The following is a 24,755-nucleotide window of genomic DNA, read 5'->3' as shown; positions in this document are numbered from 1 at the left end:
TTATGCATTTATAAACTATCTCAAAAAAGGAAACAAGTATCAACAGAGTATAACTGAGAAGTAAACGGCTTAATTAAAATAGCATGAGATGTTTCGTACTTGAAATAACATTATCAGATTATATCAAATCACATTTAAAAGAGTATATGAATTGATTAGTTTTATTAAGTAGAGTAAAACAATTTATGTTAAAACCTGTATCCACACTAATAATAATTGTTGAGATTTAAACAATTTTTCAAACATACCCTATGGTTTCTGTAATTGAAAAACCGAAAAATGCTCCATTTATAATACAACCCTTCTTTACTGCAAGTCAAAGTATCAACTTGGGAACATTAAAGACATCGGTTTAATGACAGGTACCGTCGCAAGCTTCTTCGCAAAGTTCTGCACGGACTTCCGTCTGGACAATACATTTTTTCCAAGAATTACAATTACAGCCCTAAAAGGATCAATTGCAATATTATGCAATCATTTTAACGGCCCCTAAACTTTAAAAAAAATATTGTGGCGTGAAAATCCGCTGACTGACTGAGCTCATACTAAACGATACTATCTTGCACTTGTCCACCGCCTTTATATAAGGTGCCCGACCCTTCGAGATCCATCGGCACTAGAAGCCCTTGGAAACTTCCGGATATGGAAGGGTCTCGGTTCGGGCTTCTTGTCGTTTCCATACGACCAGGGTGGTAGATGATCTGGCAGCGATATCTAGCTCATCTCCTCCCCGATGTTGGCGCAAGGGTGGGGGAAGGAGTGCACTCGGCGATTCGCCCGCCGTGGAGTCAACTTAATATGCTTCACCCAGGCTCATTCTATACCACATTGTTTTCTAAACTCTCTTATTTTTTATTATGAAATCATAGTGTTCATTAGGCTCTGTCTTATGGCAATCCTTGAATGGGAAAGCAAATTAATTGTTATCAAGCAAAAAAAGTCATTTATTACAATTTTTTTAAATACAAATATTCTTCTTAGAGATACATTACGGCTTCTGTAATGTTTTCTACACCGCGTCACCAAAGAGGAACAATTTTTTCAACAGTGTACAAATCTGAAACCTTCGATTGCAAACACTGTTAGCAACATTTTTCTCCAAAGGAAATATTCATCATTTTTAAATGCTAAATTATTTAAAAAAATCAAGGAGAAACCACTACATAAAATTGTTTATTGAAAGTGTAGGCTACCTAATACTTGTGTAGCTAGGTTTTACTTATATGAGACTGATGATATCTTGATCACAGCAATATGATCTCTAATTTATGTCGAATCCGAACCACTTGGATGTGATCTTTCTTTTCAAAAATCACTCATTCACTGTCTGGGATTCGAACAGAGGTCATTAATCACAATGCCCCTAATACTTCAATCTAGCCTTTGCGAAATTGTATTCATTTTTAGGGAAAATCCCATTCCCTGAGTGATAGATTGATTCCGAACCGAGAATATATAACTCTTTCCGCTGGCGTGTCGACAACAGGTCGTCAGCCGCCGTTCAGCGCTAACACTGGTATGTCGAGCTCTGGTCGACACACGGTGTTGCGTCGCATAACTACTCTGTGGAGTACATTACGACTTCTGTTTGTTATTCATTGAGTGCTGCTATCTTCTGGGCACTGTGAGAACGATTTTCAAACAACTTGTTTTAGAATGCGATGGAAAGCGATCGCGGGAAAATGGCGGCGCCCGGCTTGACGGTGGACGAAATATTGGTGACAATTTCGACTGAATTTACGGATAGTGACCAAAAAATCACTTTCATCACGTTTAGAGGCAAGTGATGAAAGTGATCTCATTGATAATAATAATGGCAGCGATGCGTGTAATTTTCGGGGAGGTGATAATGTGTTGCCGCGACCCGGACCTCACCGGCATGTACAAAATTCTAATACTGCTTTGAAATTGTGGACTACGGGTGATGTAGGCATGCCTAAATTCCCTTTCAGGTCAGTAAGTGGATTTGAAAGCCATGGAAATAGGCCTTTTATAGAATTACAGTACTGGCAATTATTTTTTATGGACCAGTTACTAACCTCCATTATGAAAGAGACTAACGAATACGCGAAACTAAACATTCAGAGAAACACTCCACTTCAGAAGCGGTCTATATGCTGTTCATGGAAGGAAGTCACAGTAGAAGGGCTGCACGGTTTGCAGCAATAGGAAAGTTGCGTTGGGGAGGCGAGAAACGGTTCACTCTGCAAAAACCTGCGAGAAGCAACCAAGACTTCACACCCAGGACTGTGCTTTGAACAGTATCACACCCTCCAGAAATTCCGATGAAAATGTGGGGAAAAACTATCAGTGTCTTCCTTATGTCTTTGTGTAGAATATTTTTGCATTTTCAACCTGTACACATTTGTTGTAAATATGCAAATAAGTATTTCATAATACATCTTCCAGTATGCAAAAACGGACTGAAATAATTACAAGTTACGAGACATTATGGCTAGGAAAATATTCGTAGGCAAAGGGAATGGCGTGTACCGTGCCTACTGTATTGCTTTGTCAAATAAACATTCCTCCAATCACTACTGATCTACATTTAGGGCACTCGTTCGTATGGCAGTTTTCCTAGCCTTGTAAAGAAATTGGAAATTTAGAACATCTCCCTTGGTAAGTTATTCCAATCCCTAACTCCCTTTCGTAAAAGCGAATATTTTCTCCAATTTGTCCTCTTGAATTCCAGCTTTATCTTAATATTGCGATCTTTTCTACTTTTAAACACGCCAATAAACTTGTGCATCCCCTGACTGTAGCAGGAGGAAGTGCTAGCGAATGGTATACTGTGTGTGTAGACAACGCCTTTCGTAGATTCTGAATCTGAGTTTCCTCCAGAAATTTGGTTTTCTTACACCGTTACATCAGAAAGAACAGCCGATGCTTGTGAGAATCCACTGAAGTTCTCAGTCTCCAAAAACTGGAAAGGAAAACGTAGGAATAATCCTCGCTTGCAGTGGGGATCCTTCGCTCATTTGAATGCTCTTTCGATTTTAAAAAGGGAATTGATCTGAGTTCTGTTACACTTAAAATGTTCGGCTATTTTTTTTCGGATAACCTACTCTCTCACTATCGCGGACCACTTTTTACGCAGCCTTGGAGATATAGCGCTTCTCGCATTCTTAGACATTTCTACCATCACTGCATGTCACAAGAAATGAACTGTTATGATTAGAGCTCGGAGGTGTAGGCAATAACAAGTTGGAATGCAAACTAACTGAAACGGATAACAAGTAGGCCTCCCGCACAACGGTTATGCTATGTGCTTTGCATAAGCATTAGGGGTATGGCATCCTTAAATAAAGGTACAAAATACATTATCCTTATGAAATTTTAACTCGGTTCCCTTAATAATCTGTCTTTTAAGACAGGTTTCGCTGTATTCCGGTCATATCTTCAGGGATGACAAGTACACTCTGATACAGCTGATCATAGAAGGTAAGGTAGAAGGAAAACGAGTATGTGGGTGGAGAAGATTATCATGGATGTGGACCTTCAACAGTGGTTCGAAATCCACGATACGGAATGCACAATAAAAACCTAGTCTACTCAGTGATGATCGTCAACATCTGTGAATAAACGCTCCATAATAATAATAATTAGGGAAGAAATAAGTAACAGAGAGATATATTTTTATAAAGAAAGTGTAAAAAATGGAAGTATTCCAAGGTCGGGAGGGAAAGAAAGGCTCAAAAGTGGTTCGAGGAGAGAAAATGGAGGCACAGTGAGCAGATGAAGTATTGGAGAAAGAACGAACAACAAGGGATGAAGCATTGACATTCTCACGTGGTCGTTAAAAGACGCTAACGGAGAAAGAATAATAATAGAAAATTATTACGCATTCGATGTTCTGCGGTTTATTTTACAATTCTTTTCCAACAGACGTGTGTAACTTCATCGCTGGATGCGGGGTCTTTGAAACAAACACTCATATCCTTATGGTTCGCATACCACGTAAACTGGAGATCCTGTTGCTATGATTACGATATCAGCAGTCGCGAAAAGTATGGTTTTTTTTCCCATTTCAGTCCGACTAGAAGGAAAGAGTTGGACAATATCCGGCACATATCTTCGAGAGATTAGGAAACAAATGTACCAGCAATAGGGAGGAGGAAGTGTAGACAGCTCCTCGACAAAACACGACAGAATTGGAACCTATAGGCTCTTCAGTTTGTTAAGGCTTATCACTAACTTTCCTAAGTCTGGTGTGCTGAAGTCCGATGCCATGAACTGCGAAACAATTTCTTCACACCTGCAAACAAAATTCATAATATGTTATGAAAAATAAAATGAATTGACAATAATGCATAACAGGCGGACCAAATGGCGTTTGCTGACAGGCGGATACCTATCAAGCTCAAAGGCAAGATATACAAGACTGTTGATGATGATGATGATGATTATTGTTGTTTAAAGGGGCCTAACATCTAGGTCATAAGCCCCTAATACTACGAAATTAGACGAAATGCAATGACAATTTAAAAGTCCAAAATTCATAAACTGCCCAGAACTAATAAAACCTGGACAGAAGAACGTAAGAAGAATTTCATTGAGAGGATGAAGAGATTTTGGGAAGAGAAAAAAGCGAAATCATCAGCTAAGTAAGTTCAAGCGTGCTCCTTAGTTGGGCATAACGATGCGAAATAATAATACTTCTACTACTAATAATATATTATTATTATAAACTGACCAGAATTCAAAACGTGGTGATGAAGAACGAATGGATGAATATGCATTTAAAAACAATCAGTGGATTCGACCCGCAAAGCCTCACCTTCCCTGACCAAGGGACTGCTCCCAAAGCACAGTCCTGAATCGATGTCTAAAGGGGTTCAAAATCAAGGTCAGCGGTCCCTCATAATGGTACTTATCGCTAGTAAAGTAGAACCATGGTATTTCGTAAGTTGCGGTACTAATCAAAAGTAGCGTAAACTCGCGATGTTCCAAACATTATGTTACTACTCACAAGCATTGTACATCGCACAGGTAACGCATATCCTAGCTCCATTCGCAACAAAGGAACGGCTAAATGCTGTTGACCTGCCGGGAGGGATATCAATTGTACTACTGGAGTGTGTGTTACGCTGGTGGAAAGAGGATGTGTTCCTTGGTGCAATACTCTCAGGTTTATTTGATTTTTGAAAAAATGTTCATACCGAATGTAGTTATAAGGGTTTAAGTAAAACTCTGGATTGACTCACATTAGCGCTCGTTGCGGTGCTTAAGTGAAACAATGTATTGACTCACATTAACGCTCGTAGTGGTAGAAAAAGGCAAACTGCTAATCTAATTGACCGGATAACGTTGATTAAGAAAAGGATTGTAATTTTTGGGAATAAATGAAGAATATATCCTCATACTTTATTATTTGATTTACCTAAAATTCGTAGGATGTTTTCAACATTGAGTTGCTTGCCTTAAGGGTGGTATTTTGGTGCTTTTTGAAAAAAAAAAAGAGAGTGAGAACTGTGCCTTAGGCCTGATGCTGTCGCTATGTCTGTTTGTATGATTAAATGTGTCTGCTATATTATCGCTAATCACTTCTTGGCACGTTTAGTGTTATTAATACTCTAAACCTATCCTTAAAATGCTTAAGTCATATATATATAAACACAAATACTTGACGTCTTGTTGAAAAGTATCTTTTCTTTTCTTTTTTTTTTTTTTTACAAGTTGCTTTACGTCGCACTGACACAGATAGGTCTTATGGCGACGATGGGACAGGAAGGGGCTAGGAGTGGGAAGAAGGCGGCCGTGGTCTTAATTAAAGTACAGCCCCAGCATTTGCCTGGTGTGAAAATGGGAAACCACGGAAAATCATCTTCAGGACTGCCGACAGTGGGGTTCGAACCCACTTTCTACCGAATACTGGACGCTGGCCGCATTTAAGCGACTGCAGCTATCGAGCTCGGTATTGAAAAGTATCAATAGCATCAGAAATATCTTGCTGTAGAATAATTCATTAAGTTATGTTTGTGCTTTTACGTTATGACAAGTTGAAACGTTTCAAGATCAATTCGTTCTTATGGACTTTTAGTGTGGTGTTTTTCTACAACATTTCTATAAACTTTACAAGACTGAAGAAAGGCCCAGTAGGACCGAAACATGTATCTTTAATAAGTTTTGTATTGGCTGTTATACACCAGGTGGCTCACGAGCACTGTACTGTCTGTGCCCAAATGATGAATGGGATATCCACTAACTCATTTTCACAGGGGCGCTACTGGCAGTAGGCCGGTAACGTCAGAATATGAAGAGATAATAACCGGACGGTCGCTCGCAACATCTTCCTCAGCGCTACCCGTCTAATGCAACCCCTTGGATTAATAAACCTCGTTTTCGACCTAATAGTACCAAACTCGTGTATGGTACTGCAGCACTACATTTGCAGTCTGCATATCGCCAATGGCTAGTATGCTCAGCAACGACGAAACACATGTATTTCCCGCGAACATTACTAGTTTTTGTTTCATACAAAAAAAAAAAAAAAACCCCACAACCCTCTTTTATAGAGTGGAATGTCTACACGTGTATATATTAATTTTCTTTTCTAGACCTTTGGCGTATTTACAAATGTACCCTATTATGGAAAGTGTGCAATAAAATGACTGCTACTTGTTTCACAACATCCACAATACAGCACGTTGTAGCGCTCCTTCGAAAACAAGCGATCAGGCATCCCGTGCATCGCTACTGCATGCGGGACAATATTGCAAGTAGAAAGCGGGTCGCCTGGTATAATGCCCAGATTTATCACCTGATTTTTTCTTTTACAAATGGCTTTACGTCACACCGCCATAAATAGGTCTCATGGTGGCGATGGGATAGGAAAGGGCTAAGAGTGGGAAGGAAGCGGCCGGTACAGCCTCAGCATTTTCCTGGTTTAAAATGGGAAAACCACGGAAAACCATCTTCAGGGCGGCCGACAGCGGGGTTCGAACTCACTATCTCCCGGATGCAATCTCACAGCTGCGCGCCCCTAACCGCACGGCCAACTCACCCGGTTTTATCACGTTTACAGAAACACATCCTTTGTTTGAGGAATATTTGACGATTTCTTTACTTATATACACATACGAGTTTTGTCTGTACATTTCTCAGAATAAAAAAAATGTGTGTATGTATCGGTCGTGTCTACAATAACAAGGAAATGCACTTTTTAATTTTCAGTAATTTCTGTCTGTCTGTGTATTTCCGCGCATCACGAGAAAACGACTGAAAAGAATTTAATGAAAATCGGTATGTGAAGTCGAGGAATAAGGAACTACATTCTACGCTATAAGTAATTTAATAAGACGCCCTAATATCACAGAGTCCAAACAAAAATAAATGTGAAAGCCTGCAATATAGAAAGCTCATAAAATTGATCAACAATCACATTACATTGACCATTGTTTAATGTGATATTCTTTGACTCTTCTGCTGCTAATAATCTCTGATAGATGGGATTACTGCTGCGTACCGAGTATAACAGCCTGCCTGAATATTGGCAGAACGTAGCTGGGCAGTTAGATCTCTTTCTTCTTTAGCATGCCATTCCTCTGGTTCACAAATTTTCTGATACTACTAGTACGTAACACACTGGTTCATCATAGCATTCCAGCTATTTGATCCCTACTCCGAGGCACTGATTGGAATGAGCAGTGTACACTTAACGGAATAATGACAGAGGAGTGTTCGCGGCGGTCTGCGGCCTGGTCATTCCGGCACTGGGACTCTGGACTGTTAGACCGGCACCGTAGTACTGTTCGCTAAAAGTGAGAGAATGTGCGGTTTTTCATTTGATCGAGTATTTTGTATGACAGCATTGCTTTTAATCGCTACATTCCTACTGACGTCATTGTAATGACCTATGTTGATTTCAGTTGGGAAAACCATAAAGACAGTCTTCCTGAGAATTCCGTAGCGAAGCACAGGTACATCAGCTGGTTTTTAATAAATTCTAGTGGAGTGGGTCAGTTGTGGCATATTTCTGTGATTTTAAACACTAACAACGCTTTACAATGTATGTATGAAGACAATCCACATATTCCCGCACCTATATGCGAAATAAATAATTCTTACAAAAAATACTTACAAAGACATCATCTTAGCTCTTCGGGAGTCCTCCAGTCTCGTTAGTGGTGACCCAGTCCTCATCGCTTCCAGAATCTGAAATTTAGTACAAATCAAACAATAGAAAATTTACGCGCTAAAATGAGAGTGGAAAAGAACTCATGTCATATCAAAATAAAGAGTGACATTGAACGAAAGAGATCAATAAGAAGAACTGGAAAAGAAAGAAAGGAGAATACTTAAATTTTCGGACCCCAAAAGAATAAAGATATTTGGATGAAAAGAGAAAATGAAGACCTCTACCGCAATGTAGAGAAAATTAAAGACACAATTAAAATACGAAGAGTACATTTCTATGGTCAACTTCACAAAATGAACAAAGACAGTTTAAATAAGAAGATTTTTGATTATATCTCCAAATTAAAACAAACCACCGATTGGCTGGAAGAGATACCATGGTGTCTACAAAGACTGAAGATCGCAAATGACACAATAAATTACAGGCTGGCCTTCCGGCGACTTCTGCGGATTTTTCGCTTTAGCGAAATTAGACGTCAACCTCGGAGATGAACGGAGTTAGTCGATCAGCCGACGTATGAAGAAGTTCTGGGAAGAAAAGGAAAAGAAAGATACTGTACCGTAGTCTTAGGTTATAAGTGGTCTCTATAATTGGCCAAGGCCTTTGCTGGCAGTACCTAGTGTTCACAGTGCACTATGTCTTCTGGTATGGGCTAGAGCAATTTTGTTACTTTCATAGATCTGTCTCTGTCTTATCCTTGGCTTTGACAATATGAAAGTGACTGAGATATGAGCGATGCTAGTAATGCCATTCCTTATGCAGTCAGTCCCTGTTATGAATGGTGTGAAAATGTTGCTCATAGGGTCGGCTCAGTGATGCCTAGGCCATCTATGACAGCTGATGGCAGAGCTGTTGAGGATTCCACCAGCGTTAGCGCTGATGGACTGAACATACATACATAATTGGCCAAATCATTTAATAAAAAAGCAAAACAAAGAGTGGCGGAGTGTTAAGGGACAATCCAACGTGGTTATTGACCCCTCTTTAAGTTAAACGTAAGCGAAAAGAAAATAAACATACTGAACCCTTTATCGGTTATGGGTTCATATATACGATATAATAAATAATGTTATTGGGTTTTCTGACCCACTAACCACTAGGAGGTTTTCGGAGACACCTAGGTACCGGGATTTAGTTCCGCAAGGGTTCTTTTACGTTCCGGTAAATCTACCGACACGAGAATGACGTATTTGAACACTTTCAAATATCAAGACGGAACGGTGGAACGTACACGATCAAACCACGGCTCGGCGAATATGGGGTTACGATCGAACCGTTCGCGCGTTAGTGGAGGGTTAGAATGATGCTGAGGAAAAGTATGCACCGGCCCATTCTGTTGCCCCTATACGACAATATCTGTCTGTTACGTCATCAGCACAGATACTGGTTGGATCCTCAAATAATGCCACTAAAGATTGTGCCGTTACAAGGAAGCTGAAAAAAAGATGGTAGCGTTAAAATGGGAAAACGGCGGCACATAAATCGGTAACACTCAGTGTTTAAATTTAAAATAAAAGGGAGGGGGGGAAGAAAATAAGCTACAAATTAAGCACAGTTTACTTTTGTTTCTTCCTCAGACTTATCCATAAATAAATAATACAATGCATTAAAGAAAGAAATCGCACACATATTAATCACATAACACTCCCTCAACACAAGACAAGTACCATGCACTGATATAAAGACTAAGACACATACATAGGCGATTTCTCTACAACAGAAATAAGCTGCCAGGATTCACAGAATAACGGATTACGCGTTGCATGTACAAGAGCGACACAGAAGGAAAATGAAGGATGGCAACAAAGCGATGGCTGCTCACGCCATCGTGCGTCCTCCTTGCGAATGTACCTATACACTAGAAAAGCTTCAGTAATTATTTTAATAACGCATGGACAAAAAATACCTCATCCTTTATACTTTCATAATACAATAGAAAGTACACTATAATATTCCTTAAACAGGAATTATTGGTGTATAAGAGTTTTTGTCGTTCCTTTCAGGTCCAAAAGAGCAGTACTATTTTCTCAACATGGAATGATCTATAGGCAGGATGAGGAGTGAGCGAGTTTGCCGTTGCTTTCTTCACTGGGACAGAAAGTGCTTTCATATCTTTCCCACATTCACCCATCATCTTTTCGTATCCTTCAATGCTATCCGACTCTCACATTGAAATGACCCTTTATGATTATCCTATCCTTGCCGTCGGACCCTGACTACGATTTCACTCAGTGCTTCATACAACTTGTCAACTTCCTCCTCATCTTCACCCTCACTCAGACAATTCTCCTCTTAATTCCTCCAACTACCAAATCTACTCACACCATTCGCTCATTTACGTGCCTAACAGCAACTACACCCTGTGACAATAAAGTTCGGTGAACAGTCCTGTACTATCAACACAGATGAACAATGCACGACAGTGACCTTACTGTCCTTCGAAATAGTCCCCTCCCATAACTATGCATTGCTGAGATCGGCGATACATGTCCTGGAAACTTTGCAAGAAGGCTTCCTTTGCCTCGTCACGTTTCGTTCGATGTCAGAAATATCGTAAAATCTCTTTCCTTTCAAGGCGAGTTTGTGTCGTGGGAATAGGAAGAAGTCTGGAGGATTGAGATCTGGCGAGTATGGGGGATGTTCAAGTTGCACCACCCCCTTTTTTGCCATGAACTGTTTGACGATATTGGCTGTGTGTGGGCGAGCGTTGTCGTGGACAAGAAAACCATGAACCTTGTTGTGCGTACTGGGGTCGTACCCTGCGTAGATTTTTCATGAAACGGGTAAAAATTTCAATGCACCGTGTAGCATTCAACGTCGTTCCCTCAGGTAGAAATTCCTTGTGGATAATGCCTTGACTATCGAAAAAGGTGATGAGCATCGTTTTGATGCGTGACTTTTCGGCTCTGACCTTTTTCCGACGAGGGGATGGATTGTATAGTCATAGCCGTTTGACTACAAGGAGGGTCATGACTCAGAATATGTCGGAGATATCCACTCTCATTCCATAGCAACTGATATCCCAACTCTCAGGCCGCTCAGTCGTTGCCCATGGTTCACGAATCAGGACATGACTACAGTAACCCGCACTAAACACACACTGTGTCAAACAGGTCTTACACGGCACACACACACGATGCTCAACTGAACAACGTTAGGAGCAGGTGGTAAAAACCTGCTGCTACGCAGGTGCAGCGTTGCGTGTCGCCAGTGTTGCCAGATCGACCGTTCTGACTTCATTCATCGACATTTTTCACAGGTTGTATGTTGCGTGCAATAGTATTCCTGATGAACAGCCCTACTCCACACTTTGCCCTTCCCTTTTTAACACCCATCACGGATCAGCCGTGGCCAGTAGTGGGCCGAAACCTTCTCTGTATTCGCCGACCTGCTATACTCTTTTCCCTGACTTCAATGGTGCGATACTTGGATTAGTTTCCAGGTATTCCGCCTTCCTGATGTTCTGGTGGTGGTGGTTATTGTTTTAAGAGGAAGTATAACTGCGCAACCGTCGACTATTAACACTAATCAGGGAGAAAAAAATGGAAGGGATCCGACAGTTCAAAAAATGAAGGTATCGCCCAAAGAAAGACAACGGCCACGAAGGGCGTGAAAATGAAAGACTCCCAATGCCTCGCGACCTAATACCGTCGGGGTCGGAAAAGAACAAGAGTTGAACAAGGGAGGTCGGTTAGGATAGATGAAAGTGAGGAGCCTGGCACAAGTAAGTGTAAGCAATGTCAGGACTCAGCTAAGTGCCCCGTTCTCGCCTACCCACACACACTCCGAAGTTAAGACCCCCTTTTAACGGTCTCTTACGACAGGCAGGGGATACAGTGGGTGTTTTTCTACCACCACCCACCCAAGGGGGTTCCTGATGTTCTGGTGGCGACCACATAGGGAGAGGTGCTTGTATCTTTTTAGTGTATAAAGCCCTTTGATCCAAACAAGCATTGTTTGGCGAGAAATTAGTGCTTTGCTCTTGCAACAGAATAGGGACACTGAAAGTTCAAAGAGGTACTTATAAAGACAAGAAGCTACGGAGGAAAATCTGAACACACCCGAGTTCCAAGTCAAATTAGCGTGGGTAGTGGTAGCAGTAGATTGGAGAGGTAAAGGCGAACGTAAACACACAAAGAGCAAGGGCAAGTACCTTAACACCCGGAACATATGTACAAGAGAAGATAAGATAAGGATAAGAAGATGATATCTAGTCAATAAAATTCCTCTCTTCTTCTATAGGTATAGCTACTTCAGCCGATCAAAGGTGGAGTGTCTGCCTCATACTCATATGATTGCTGTTCAATCTCGGCCATTTTTAGCTTGTTACAATCTGTCTGAAAAAATAAATACAATTCCTTCTCTTGGAACGTCATATTTGTCTTCTTTCTTCGTTTCTAGTCAATAGCGGACATAATATATTTGTAAACACCGAACGTAATTAAAACTTGTTTACATTTCGATAGTGGCGGCAGCACGGAGTAATTTGTTTCGCGAGTGTCAGTATGAAAAGCTTAAGGATAAAATTCAGATTGAAACGAAAACTTAGTCTTGGCAAACTGAGATAATACAGGCGTGAGCGTTATCCGAGATAATGGCAATGTCCGAGTTTTGGAAATCAAAGATAACTGCAAAACTAAGTGACGGTGGAGAATACGTGCCTTACTGTTGTTAACTTTCGATATAATTTATACTGGACCATTCATTGACATATTTTGATGATGATAATGATGCTTGTTATTTAAAGGGGTATAATATCTAGGTCATCGGCCCCTAATGGTACGAAACGAGACGAAATGTAATGACAATTTAAAATTTAAAAAATCATCCACTGACCAGAAATCAGAACGTGATGATGAAGAATGAATGGATCAATATGAATTTAAAATAATCAGCGGATCCAACTCACAATACTGTAACAATAATTCCAAAATCGATCCACTGACTAGGACTCAAAAACACGACTATGAACAATGATTATAAACTTAAAACAATCAGTGGATCCGACTCGCAGTGCCCCCACCTTCCCACAAACTAGCGTTAAACAATAGTATTACTGCTTCTAAAGCAAAATTCTGACTCGATGATGCTTGTTGTCTAAAGGTGTCCAAAATTCAGGTCAACGGTCCCTTATAATGGTACTTATTGCTAGTAAAGTAGAACCATGGTATTCCTCATGTTGCGGTACTAATCAAAAGTAGCGCAGACTCACGATGTTCCAGAGTGGCGGCTCTTCATGGGGTTCACAGCAACATTTATGTTTGGCATTGATGCTTTCATGGCCCGTACTTATAGACATGATACTGTATAGGCTTTTGGGCTTATGCCGTGTCAAGAAAATAAGGTGAAATTCTTTACGTTTCGCAGAGAACTGTGCTCTGGGTCATCAGAAGAAAATCTCGACTGTCCATGAGAAAGGCTTCTTAAACAATGACGTTTTGAAATTTAGACGTTTTAACAGAAGTCGAAATGGTACGTTCATTCGTCACCAGATGGCTCCCCGGACGTGGCAGAGCTCTAGCGTTCTGATGGTTCGGTCAGCTTCCGCTTCGAACGCTAGCGCTGTGCCACGTCCGGGGAGCCACCTGGTGACGAATGAACGTACCATTTCCACTTCTATTATAACGTTTAAATTTTTAAAATGTCATTGTTTAAGAAGCCTTTCTCGTGGACAGTCGAGATTTTCTTCTGATGACGCAGAGCACAGTCCTCTGCGAAATGTAAAGAATTTCACCTTATTTTCTTGACACGGCATAAGCCCGAAAGCCTATACAGTATCATGTCTACAGCAACATTTATGTTCACGCCTCAAATGTACCAAAGTAGAATGGAAATCAGTACAAAACGATTTATCTAAAACATTTTTTTTTAGTAAAAGTTCCTTGTACGGTTCCTTCTCCTCTCATAATATGGCACAACCATCGCAACCGAGGATACATTGTTCTGAGATTAATATGTGAGTGTACAATAAAACTGCCGGGCCGAGTGGAATACTAAAAGATGCGATCACTATTGTGGGTTTTACATAGCACCAGAATTAAGGCCACGGCCGCTTCCTTCCAACTCCTAGGCCTTTCCTATCCCATCGTTGCCATAAGACCTATCTGTGTCGGTGCAACGTAAAGCCAGTATCAAAAAAAAAAAAAACATAGCACCAGGTTCACCTATGTAGGCTATAACAACAAGCATAAAAGTAATGTGTAGTGGTACCACATTTACCGGTACACAAATCAATTTCAATGGAAACGATTCTCCACCTATAATGTAAAACAAACTTGTTCCCACGATTACGAACACCTGTTCCGGGTTACCTACTGGCGAAATCTTTCGGCGATGTAATGCAACGGTACCTTCTGCGAACTGTGACCAGCGATAACAGGGGAGATGGCGGACCCTTCTGGTTAACTGTAATACTATCTCTGGTTTGAGGCTGGCACACACCTTACCGTGCTCCTCGCTTTTGGGTGTTATCTGTGCATAAACCGTGACCTCATCGGCATGCGCATGCGTATAGTCTTCAGGTTCATAGCACAATAACCTGTGTGCTTCCTGCATTGTCACGACTACTAGTACTACTTAATGTTTTCAGTCCTCCCCTGAAGGGGGAGGCGGGCCTCCTAGACGGTGACGTCGTCTCTAAGGTCAGAAGATTAGTTGTGGTGAAGGAGATGTGCGGAGAAGGCGAGAGGGTTGGCGGCCGTGGCCTATACTAGGAACTGTCTCGGAATTCGCCTTAGTGCAGGAGAATGGAAAACAACGGAAAACCATTCTCAGGACAACTGATGGTGGGGACCAACCCCTCTCCGTCTCCCTAATGCAGAGACGTAGAGCCGCGGCCACCCCTCCTCTGCTCGGTCGGTCGAAATGCAGAGCTGTCGGACCAGCCGGAACCCACTCTGCAACCGTCGACGTCAGAACGAACAGAGCTTCGATATAATTCGAATGCTTAGAATCGATTGTTTCAATCAGGTCGAAACAAAGGAAACTATTTTGAATTATTTTGAATTATTTTGAATGCGTGAATATGTATTAGAATTGGGTGTTTACTTGCTCATGTGCTCCTGAGAACCCACCGTCACTGGTTCCACACATTATGGTACTACTCACAAGTATTGTACGTCGCACAGGTAACGCAAACCCATGGTATACCCCACCACTTGGGTGTACTAATCACGGGCGCCGGTATTCCCGTGGTGTTCCTCCATAGTGGGTGCTAATCACAGGCGAAAAAATACGGAATTAAAAATCCGAGAAGAAAATGGAGTGGAAAAAGAATGATAGAATGGAGAAGAGCCGACTAAGATGGTTTGGGCACATAAAGCGAGTGAGCTATGAAAGAATGCCAAAAAAAAGTGATGTAAATGCAAATGCAAGGAAGGAGAGGCCGCGGCTGAAGATGGTTTTCCGTGGTTTCCCGTTTTCACATCAGGCTGTACCTAAATTAAGGACACGGACGTTTCCTTTCCACTCTCAGCCATTTCCTGTCCCATCGTCGCCATAAGACATATCTGTGTCGGTGCGACGTAAAGCAACTTGAAAAAAAAAAAGAGATGGAAGGACACAATCCAACGTAGTGTTAGAAAAAGAAACCTGGACTTGGACACAGTGTTGGAGGAGGAGGAGTGGTGAAAAGACCGATGAAAGTGGAAAGGAACCATATTTTATCCTACCCGGCTACAGTTGGGTAATGGGAAATGATGATGATGATTGACATAGGGTTTGATATTAATCTGTAACCAACTCAAAAAGAAGAACCTCAAGGTAATCGAAAAATTAAACGAAGATTTCTGAAAAAGGTCTTATGCATTTCAAAGTATACACCCTCACGTCTGGCATATATACTCCTTCTACATTGAGGATTTGAGATATGGCCTATTCCTGCAGAGTTAAAAACCCACTTACCTCGCTGGATCTTCGCACCGCCTTCTCCGCCACACCAACGGACTGCAGAACTTGAATGCTCATGCTGGAAGTCACACTGCCAGGCTTCAACTTGTACAAATAAACGATCTCGCCGTCTTTGTCCAGCATGTATTCCATAGTCTGCAAGAGAAGACAGCAGTGAGATGCATATGGCTTCTACTTCTAGATGAAGCCACAGAATGTAAATACAGCGTGTAAAAGAACACGTGTACAATGTATACACAATGATGATACTGTGATTTTGGAAAAGAAAAGGTATGAAGGCGTCATTATTTGCTACAATTCCTCGAAAGTTTTTACAGAACCATTCAGGTGGACTTCCCTCACTTCAAGTCGTCTGTGTAGCCATTCGACAGTTTAAGAACAACAAAGCAGCCGGTTCAGACGGAATCCCTAACGCATTTTTCAAGTAAGGAGGCCATGCATTAGGTCAACATACGCCTACACTTATTGTCAACATTTTGAACACAGAAACAATTCATCAAAATGAGAGGAAGTGAGACAGGGTTCAATGTGGCAGCTAATGACGCATATCACATTACATTCTGGAAATTATGATGACTGAAGATAGATGCATTATGGAAGAAGGAGAAACATAGTTCTGCAAAAGCAGGCATTTATGACAAAGAAAATAGTTTTACTATAAAACCACATTAACCTTCGGCAAAATCATTAGCAAGAGGTTCACTGCTTTGTGGAAGTGAAAACTGGGCATTGAGAACAGGAGAAAAGCGACCTTGAAACAGCGGAAATGTGCGTATAATGGACAATAATGAGCAGGACTGAAAGATAAAGAACAAATTGAGAAATAATAATAATAATAATAATAATAATAATAATAATAATAATAATAATAATAATAATAATAATAATAATAGTTTTACGTCCCACCAACTACTCTGACGGTTTTCGGAGACGCCGAGGCGGTGAAATCTTGTCCCGAAGAAGTTCCTTTACTTGCCGGTAAACCTACGCACAAGAGGCTGACGTATTTGAGCACCTTCAGATACCACTGGCCTGAGGCAGGATTGAATTTGTCGCCAACTGGGGCTCAGAAAACCAGCACTCTGCCGTCTGAGTCGCTGATCCCCAGGTATCGATTCCAGCTCAGTGTGGTGGTGCTGAAATATGTTAACCTCATCGGTAAATTTACCACCAGTAAAGAAACTTCTAGGGTACTGTTAATACCTCCTTCATAGGTGTTTATATTGTTTCTTGTAAATATTAATAATTGATTTCATTTATTACTCGTAATTAATATGTTCTGTTCTAGTGTCAAGATTTTTTACAAAGTGCTCATTATTGTGCATATAATTTTTTTAACATCGTTACGGGCTCACTGTACCACGTTTATTTAGGTTTCCAACCATGTTTACATGTCTTTGCCCACGTGTCCTTCATTCTCTTAATGTGAGCATTTCTTCTGTCGTCTGACTAGGGAAGTCGTTTCGTTGGATTGACCTCATGTTCAGGTGCCTTCCAATCCCGGAATTGTTGTTTAAAGTTGCGTCTATCTAGGACATCTTGCTCCGTTATCCCGCTCAGCCTCAAATCATCAGCCACTGCTTGGTGGCATGTGGGTTTACCTTTGCGATTCCAAACTTGTGTTAGGATCTGTTTCACCCTCCACCTGCCATCAGACATGTGGAACACATGACCGAAGTTAGTCAGCCTCCTTTTCCTGATGATGTCCGTTACTTTGCCCACTTTCTTATGCACTTCTTCATTTTTTTATGAACTTCCATGCTTCTTCCTTTTTTAATGGGTCCTAACATCTTTCTCCCTATTCTTAGTTCTAGTTTGTCCAGTTCTCGTTTTGAGGTTTTATTTCTCAAGACTAGTGTTTCTGATGCATACATATCTTCTGGTCATACAACTGTCCGGTAGTGTCAGATCTTAGCTCCCCATGATAGTGCTATCTTATTGTATGTCTTACCACATCGACGACTGAGCATTTTAGTGCTTTTTCACATTTTTATACAAAAAAAACTGATGATCTTACTTGTAGTCACAAACCTATTTTGGATTCAGCAACGTTTCATCTACACATGCATACCTTGTTTTTCAAAATTGGAGCAAAACCGCTTACTTTTATAAATAAATTAAAAGACACTTTTCCTACTTTCAAAATTTTAAAATGTCACAATGCGTACTAAAAACATGAAAAGTTACATAGTCACACACATCATGGTGCATTTATGAAACACAACATACATCCTAATCATTGATAAATGTAAACATATTTTAATTGTGGAAAACGGCTCTAGTCGTTGGCCGTGCGAGACCATGCGGCTATGAAGCTGCCTCGGTAGTACCAACTTAGTATCATAACAGAGGTTCCGACAATGTGCTGCTACCTGGTATTTTATAATGAACTACAAGCACTGCGGAATGTGTTTCGACACTCTGCTAATGTTTATATATGTTCAAGCGGATACGTAAGTACTAGAAATCAACGCCGTACATTGTACGTTGCTTGTCCTCCACGGAACATTACCATCGACGTACGGCGTACGTCTTCATCACAATTTCTATACTGTTCGCATATTTCATAATATATATAATTGTGCAGTCTATGAAAGTTAAATGACTGACTGACTGAATTAATGAGTGAAGGAATACAAACTTGTATAACTGCCTGGAAGGATGTATCTGCTCTAGTGATACAATGGGGCGAAAATCTGAAATATCAAGATTGAAAAAAGGTTAAAGACATTGGTCATTTTTATTATTGCATTCGTTCAGACACGAGTTTCTCACCTGCAGGGACAGGTACGAGGACTCGGACAGCAACTTGGTCACGTGGTGGAAGTGTGTAGACACGAACACGTGAGGACAGAGATGGTCACGGCTCAGGAAGTGCTCCAAGCACGCAGCGAGGAGAGTCTTGCCGTCCACTTCAGAAGTGCCTTTACCGAACTCGTCGATAATTATCAACGACGATGGCGTCGAGTTGTACAGCGACAGCGTCATCTGGAACACATCACAATATTATACAGTTTGAAGCCACCTTCATAACTATTTGCCACTTAATGTGAGGAAATCTAACAAATAACATTCGCGGAGTACCTGATCTAAGATAAGTGTTACGTGCCATTCCTCTCGTAGCCCCTTTCGGTACTTTCTGAGAGGAACTGTGGATCATTCCATGTTAAGAAAACAGTATTGCTCTTACGGCAACACGGTTGGCATATCGTACGGTTCTGCTCAGCATCATCACGGGAAAACCGTGATATATTAGTGAAACTCAATACTAGTTCAAAATAAAAGAAGGAAGAAAGTAACCTGCAAATTGTGTTTTTGAAAATTTAGGGTATAGGGATTGTAGGGCGGGGTGGGGAGGGGCGATTATTTAGGATTTTACTACTGTGCGGTCAAATTGCCCCATGAAAAGAATGGTAACAATTAAATGCGCTTGTAAAAAAGTGGTAAAAAGTGGCAAAATAAAATGTGCTTAAAAACAAAAGGTAATTAACAAAACCATGACAGATAAAAGTTACAGTGAATTTCTGTGTCAGTACAAGTCATGCCGTGATGTATCGCTGCACACCACAGCATCAAAATCTTCAGTAACAACTGCTGTACAGTACAAGAATATTACAATACATACACAGACGACTTCTCTACAACAGTGATAAGCTGCCCGCGATTCACAGCGTAATGGATTGCGTGTACCAGAGCAACTCAAAAGGAAAATGAAGAAAGGCAACAAAGCGATGGCTGTTTCCGCCATTGTGCTTCCTCCCTGTGGATGTATTCATTAAACCACCATTGTGCTTCCTCCCTACAGATGTATTCATTAAACCACCATTGTGCTTCCTCCCTGCAGATGTATTCATTAAACCGCCATTGTGCTTCCTCCCTGCGGATGTATTCATTAAACCACCATTGTGCTTCCTCCCTGCGGATGTATTTATTAAACCGCCATTCTGCTTCCTCCCTACAGATGTATTCATTAAACCACCATTGTGCTTCCTCCCTGCGGATGTATTTATTAAACCGCCATTGTGCTTCCTCCCTGCAGATGTATTTATTAAGCCGCCATTGTGCTTCCTCCCTACAGATGTATTTATTAAACCGCCATTGTGCTTCCTCCCTGCAGATGTATTTATTAAACCACCATTGTGCTTCCTCCCTACAGATGTATTCATTAAACCATCATTGTGCTTCCTCCCTGCAGATGTATTTATTAAACCGCCATTGTGCTTCCTCCCTGCAGATGTATTTATTAAACCACCATTGTGCTTCCTCCCTGCGGATGTATTTATTAAACCGCCATTGTGCTTCCTCCCTGCGGATGTATTTATTAAACCGCCATTGTGCTTCCTCCCAGCGGGTGTATTTATTAAACCGCCATTGTGCTTCCTCCCTGCGGGTGTATTCATTAAACCGCCATTGTGCTTCCTCCCTGCGGGTGTGTTTATTAAACCGCCATTGTGCTTCCTCCCTGCGGGTGTATTTATTAAACCGCCATTGTGCTTCCTCCCTGCGGGTGTATTTATTAAACCGCCATTGTGCTTCCTCCCTGCGGATGTATTCATTAAACCACCACTGTGCTTCCTCCCTGCAGATGTATTTATTAAACCGCCATTGTGCTTCCTCCCTGCGGATGTATTCATTAAACCACCATTGTGCTTCCTCCCTGCGGATGTATTTATTAAACCACCATTGTGCTTCCTCCCTGCGGATGTATTTATTAAACCGCCATTGTGCTTCCTCCCTACAGATGTATTCATTAAACCGCCATTGTGCTTCCTCCCTACAGATGTATTTATTAAACCGCCATTGTGCTTCCTCCCTGCGGATGTAGTTATTAAACCGCCATTGTGCTTCCTCCCTACAGATGTATTCATTAAACCACCATTGTGCTTCCTCCCTGCGGGTGTATTTATTAAACCACCATTGTGCTTCCTCCCTGCGGGTGTATTCATTAAACCGCCATTGTGCTTCCTCCCTGCGGGTGTATTTATTAAACCGCCATTGTGCTTCCTCCCTGCGGATGTAGTTATTAAACCGCCATTGTGCTTCCTCCCTACAGATGTATTCATTAAACCGCCATTGTGCTTCCTCCCTGCGGGCGTATTTATTAAACCGCCATTGTGCTTCCTCCCTGCGGATGTATTTATTAAACCACCATTGTGCTTCCTCCCTGCGGATGTATTTATTAAACCGCCATTGTGCTTCCTCCCTGCAGATGTATTTATTAAACCGCCATTGTGCTTCCTCCCTGCAGATGTATTTATTAAACCGCCATTGTGCTTCCTCCCTGCAGATGTATTTATTAAACCACCATTGTGCTTCCTCCCTGCAGATGTATTTATTAAGCCGCCATTGTGCTTCCTCCCTGCAGATGTATTTATTAAGCCGCCATTGTGCTTCCTCCCTGCAGATGTATTTATTAAGCCGCCATTTTGCTTCCTCCCTGCAGATATATTTACTAAACTACCATTGTGCTTCCTCCCTGCAGATGTATTTATTAAACCGCCATTGTGCTTCCTTCCTGCAGATATATTTACTAAACCACCACTGTGCTTCCTCCCTGAAGATGTATTCATTAAACCGCCATTGTGCTTGTATTGCTGTATTGTGCTTGTATTGTTATTATCATTATTCGAATAACCCTTCTGAGGATACCATGAATCTACTTTGGTTACCTTTATTTGCATTTAACTTTCTTCGTTTCCAAACTTCCTTCATTTTCTGAGAATGTTTGTTCCTTTTCCTCTTGAGACCACTTTCTTCCAGTTGTTACTTTCTTTCTCTCCTGAAATCCTGCCTTTCGTGTCACTTCTCTGAAACGTGTTCTGTTTTCTATCGTATCCTTTTTAATTCCAGAGTAGCGCAGAGTAGAAACACCGTGCATTCGGTCTTAGTTTATATGAGAGGCCCTGCATATGATCATTAGCTTTTCGCAAAGGGAAATGTTTCTTTCACTCTGATTAGTACTAAGAGAGGATGGTTCTCTAGCAAAGATCATCACCACCAACATTATCCCATTCTTGAAGCGATTGTACCTCAGCAGTCTAAATTCAGGCGCCAATTAACTTTCGTTTTTAAAGGTGGGCGGTGTGTAGTTGACGACCAAACAAAGGCTAAAGCAAACACATTGGCAAAAATCGATCCAATGAAGTTTTAATCTGCCTTGATAAACACTTTGTGTATGATTAGCTCAATTTAGGTTCACTGCATATGAGTGTCGACACACATGTTATGAGGAACCTTGTCATCTGTTGTTGTTTTCAAAGGGTACACAATGTCACCCTCGCCGCTGGGCACCGACTATCAAAGAGGTAATTAATTAGTAGCCTGTGTTGTACATGTAATCATGTTTGCTCCAGTATAAATTATTATTCCTAGATGAACACACCTCTCTCCCAGAGTGTCTCCCAACTCATCCAGCTGGAAATGGTCTTCAACTTTGAATCTAAAATCTAAATCTTCAGCCTGTTTCCAGTCACTAAACCCGGTCAGGAACGGAATGAATGAAAGCCTATCTAGTGGCGAGGATAGGAATTGTGCCGGCTGTCGAAGCCTGTCGCACTCCTCTGGGACAATAGTTAATGACTGCCGGATGAAATGATAGGAAAACCGGAGTACCTGGAGAAAAACCTGCCCACCTCCGCTTTGTCCAGCAAGAACCTCACATGGACTGACCGGGATTCGAACTATGGAACCCTGCGATGAGAGGTCGGCGCGCTGACACCTGAGCCACGGAGGATTTCGTCTTCAAATCTGAATATAACGTCATATTACTCTAGCCATTTCCTTGTAAAATGAGGAAAATTTTTGTTCTTCTTCCTCAACTTTTGCCTGTTTTTAATTAGGGGTCCCTGACGGTGGTGATTACTGTTTAAGGAGGGAGTACAACCATCCTCTATATAACATTGATCAGAAAGGAAAACACAGAAGGGGACACAAACTTCGAAAAATGCTTGGTCAAAGGAAGACAAGGACATTGAAGGAGGTGGAAATGAAAGACTTCCCTACGTGTCGAGTGCTCTAATGCCGTCGGCGTCGGAAAAGTACAAGAATTGACCAAGGGTGGTCGGATAGGATAATCGTTACATTCCCACTGACATTTTTGTAATGACCTATGTTGACTTCAGTTAGAAAGATCACAAAGTCAGTCTTTCTGAGAATCCCGTAGCGAAGCACAGGTACATCAGCTAGTTTATAATAAAATGGTGTACAGAGAACTGGAACCCATCACAGATACTATACTGAAGAATACATTTTTCGGTCACATTATGAGGACACCAGAAACTAGATTACCAAGAAAAAAATACTGAGAAACTCTGGAATCTGGAGCAAAAAGTAGGTTGGATTAAGGAAATTACAGAGGATATTAGAAATATGAAGACTTTCGTCTGGAGTGTGATATTGTATGGAGTGAAACATGGACGATAACTAGCTCAGAAAGAAGGAGGATAGAAGCTTTTGAAATATGGTTTTACAGAAAAATGTTGAAGGCGAGATGGATATATCCAGTCACGAATAAGGAGATACTGAATTGAACTGGTGAGAGGAGATCGATTATGCTATATTTGATCAGAAGAAGAGATAGAATGACAGGTCGCATCTTTAAGACACCTAGGACTTGTGCAGCTGGTTTTTGAGGGAAATGTAGGCGGTAAGAACGGTAGAGGTAGACCAAGGTATGAATATTACAGGTAGATTAGAGGAGATGTAGGATGTAGTAGTTATGTAGAAATGAAAAATTTAGTACAGGATAGGGTGGCACGGAGAGCTGCATCAAACCAGTCTAAGGACTGATTACTCAAGCAACAACAACAGTGGAGGAACTAAAAGAACTTCGGACGATTTGCAAAATTAAACAGAAAATGTAAAGAAACTCTAACACATAAAAATAAGATTTAAACCAAAAATAGACAAAAGACATACAGTGAAATGGGTAGTCTATTTACAGATGAGAAACAACAGAAAAGATCAGAAGAAGGAATTGGCAATTTGGAAAGAAAATATGATCAGAAAATGATTGAGGGCAGTGGTGCAATGAAGCCGTAAAAGCAGACGAAGAAGAAACAAGAAGAAAAACATTTATTACGGTAAGAACTCTTTCAGATGAGTGAAGCAACGGTTGTAGAAGATAGTTGATAAACAGGTAAGGGTGAGTCCACTGTCTAATCTCCTCGACTTCAATACGTTCTGTCTATATCTTTACCATCCTTACACTTACCAGGAACTTAAGCTTGGTACAATTAGGGAAACATTGGCTTGTGAATGGCGGGAAAACGGAAAAATTTTTATGGTTTAAAACTCTAAAGGAGATGGTGGTGGTGATTTTTGTTTTAAGAGGAAGTACAACAAGGTGATCATTCTCTCTGAATATATAAAGTGGAAAATACATTTAAAATAAAACTAAAGTCAGTCTTTCTGAGAATCCCGTAGCGAAGCACAGGTACATCAGCTAGTTTATAACACAAATGAAAAAGAAGCAATAGAACACAGAACAACCAAATTTAAACAAGCTCAAAGACTTACCTGGCTAACCTATTAAAAAAAACTCTTTCGATAAACGATAAGCTGAAACACTATAATTCCATAGTTAAACCAGAGGCAACGTATGCTAGTGAAACTTTATTCAAATTAAATGTAAAATCTACAACAGACAAATTACAGAAAACTGATAGAAGAATTCTTAGAACAATTATTAATAAAAAACACCAAGTTG

General features: G+C 41.0%; 1 protein-coding gene across 1 annotated transcript in view; it reads right to left on the bottom strand.

Annotated features, from left to right (window-relative positions):
- Positions 1-4,161: 4,161 nt before the first annotated feature.
- Positions 4,162-24,755, bottom strand: part of LOC136885034 (mutS protein homolog 5-like) — an 84,809-nt gene continuing 64,215 nt past the window's right edge. The window contains exons 15-18 of the mRNA XM_068230066.1: positions 18,824-19,036; positions 16,043-16,183; positions 8,084-8,157; positions 4,162-4,258 (exon numbers count right to left, since the gene is read on the bottom strand). Of these exons, the coding sequence (XP_068086167.1) occupies positions 4,162-4,258; positions 8,084-8,157; positions 16,043-16,183; positions 18,824-19,036 (525 nt within the window). The remainder of the gene's footprint in view (positions 4,259-8,083; positions 8,158-16,042; positions 16,184-18,823; positions 19,037-24,755) is intronic.

The sequence above is a fragment of the Anabrus simplex genome, chromosome 13 (assembly GCF_040414725.1).
Source record: "Anabrus simplex isolate iqAnaSimp1 chromosome 13, ASM4041472v1, whole genome shotgun sequence".
Taxonomy (NCBI): Eukaryota; Metazoa; Arthropoda; class Insecta; order Orthoptera; family Tettigoniidae; genus Anabrus; species Anabrus simplex.
This window is presented reverse-complemented; position numbering and strand designations above follow the sequence as displayed.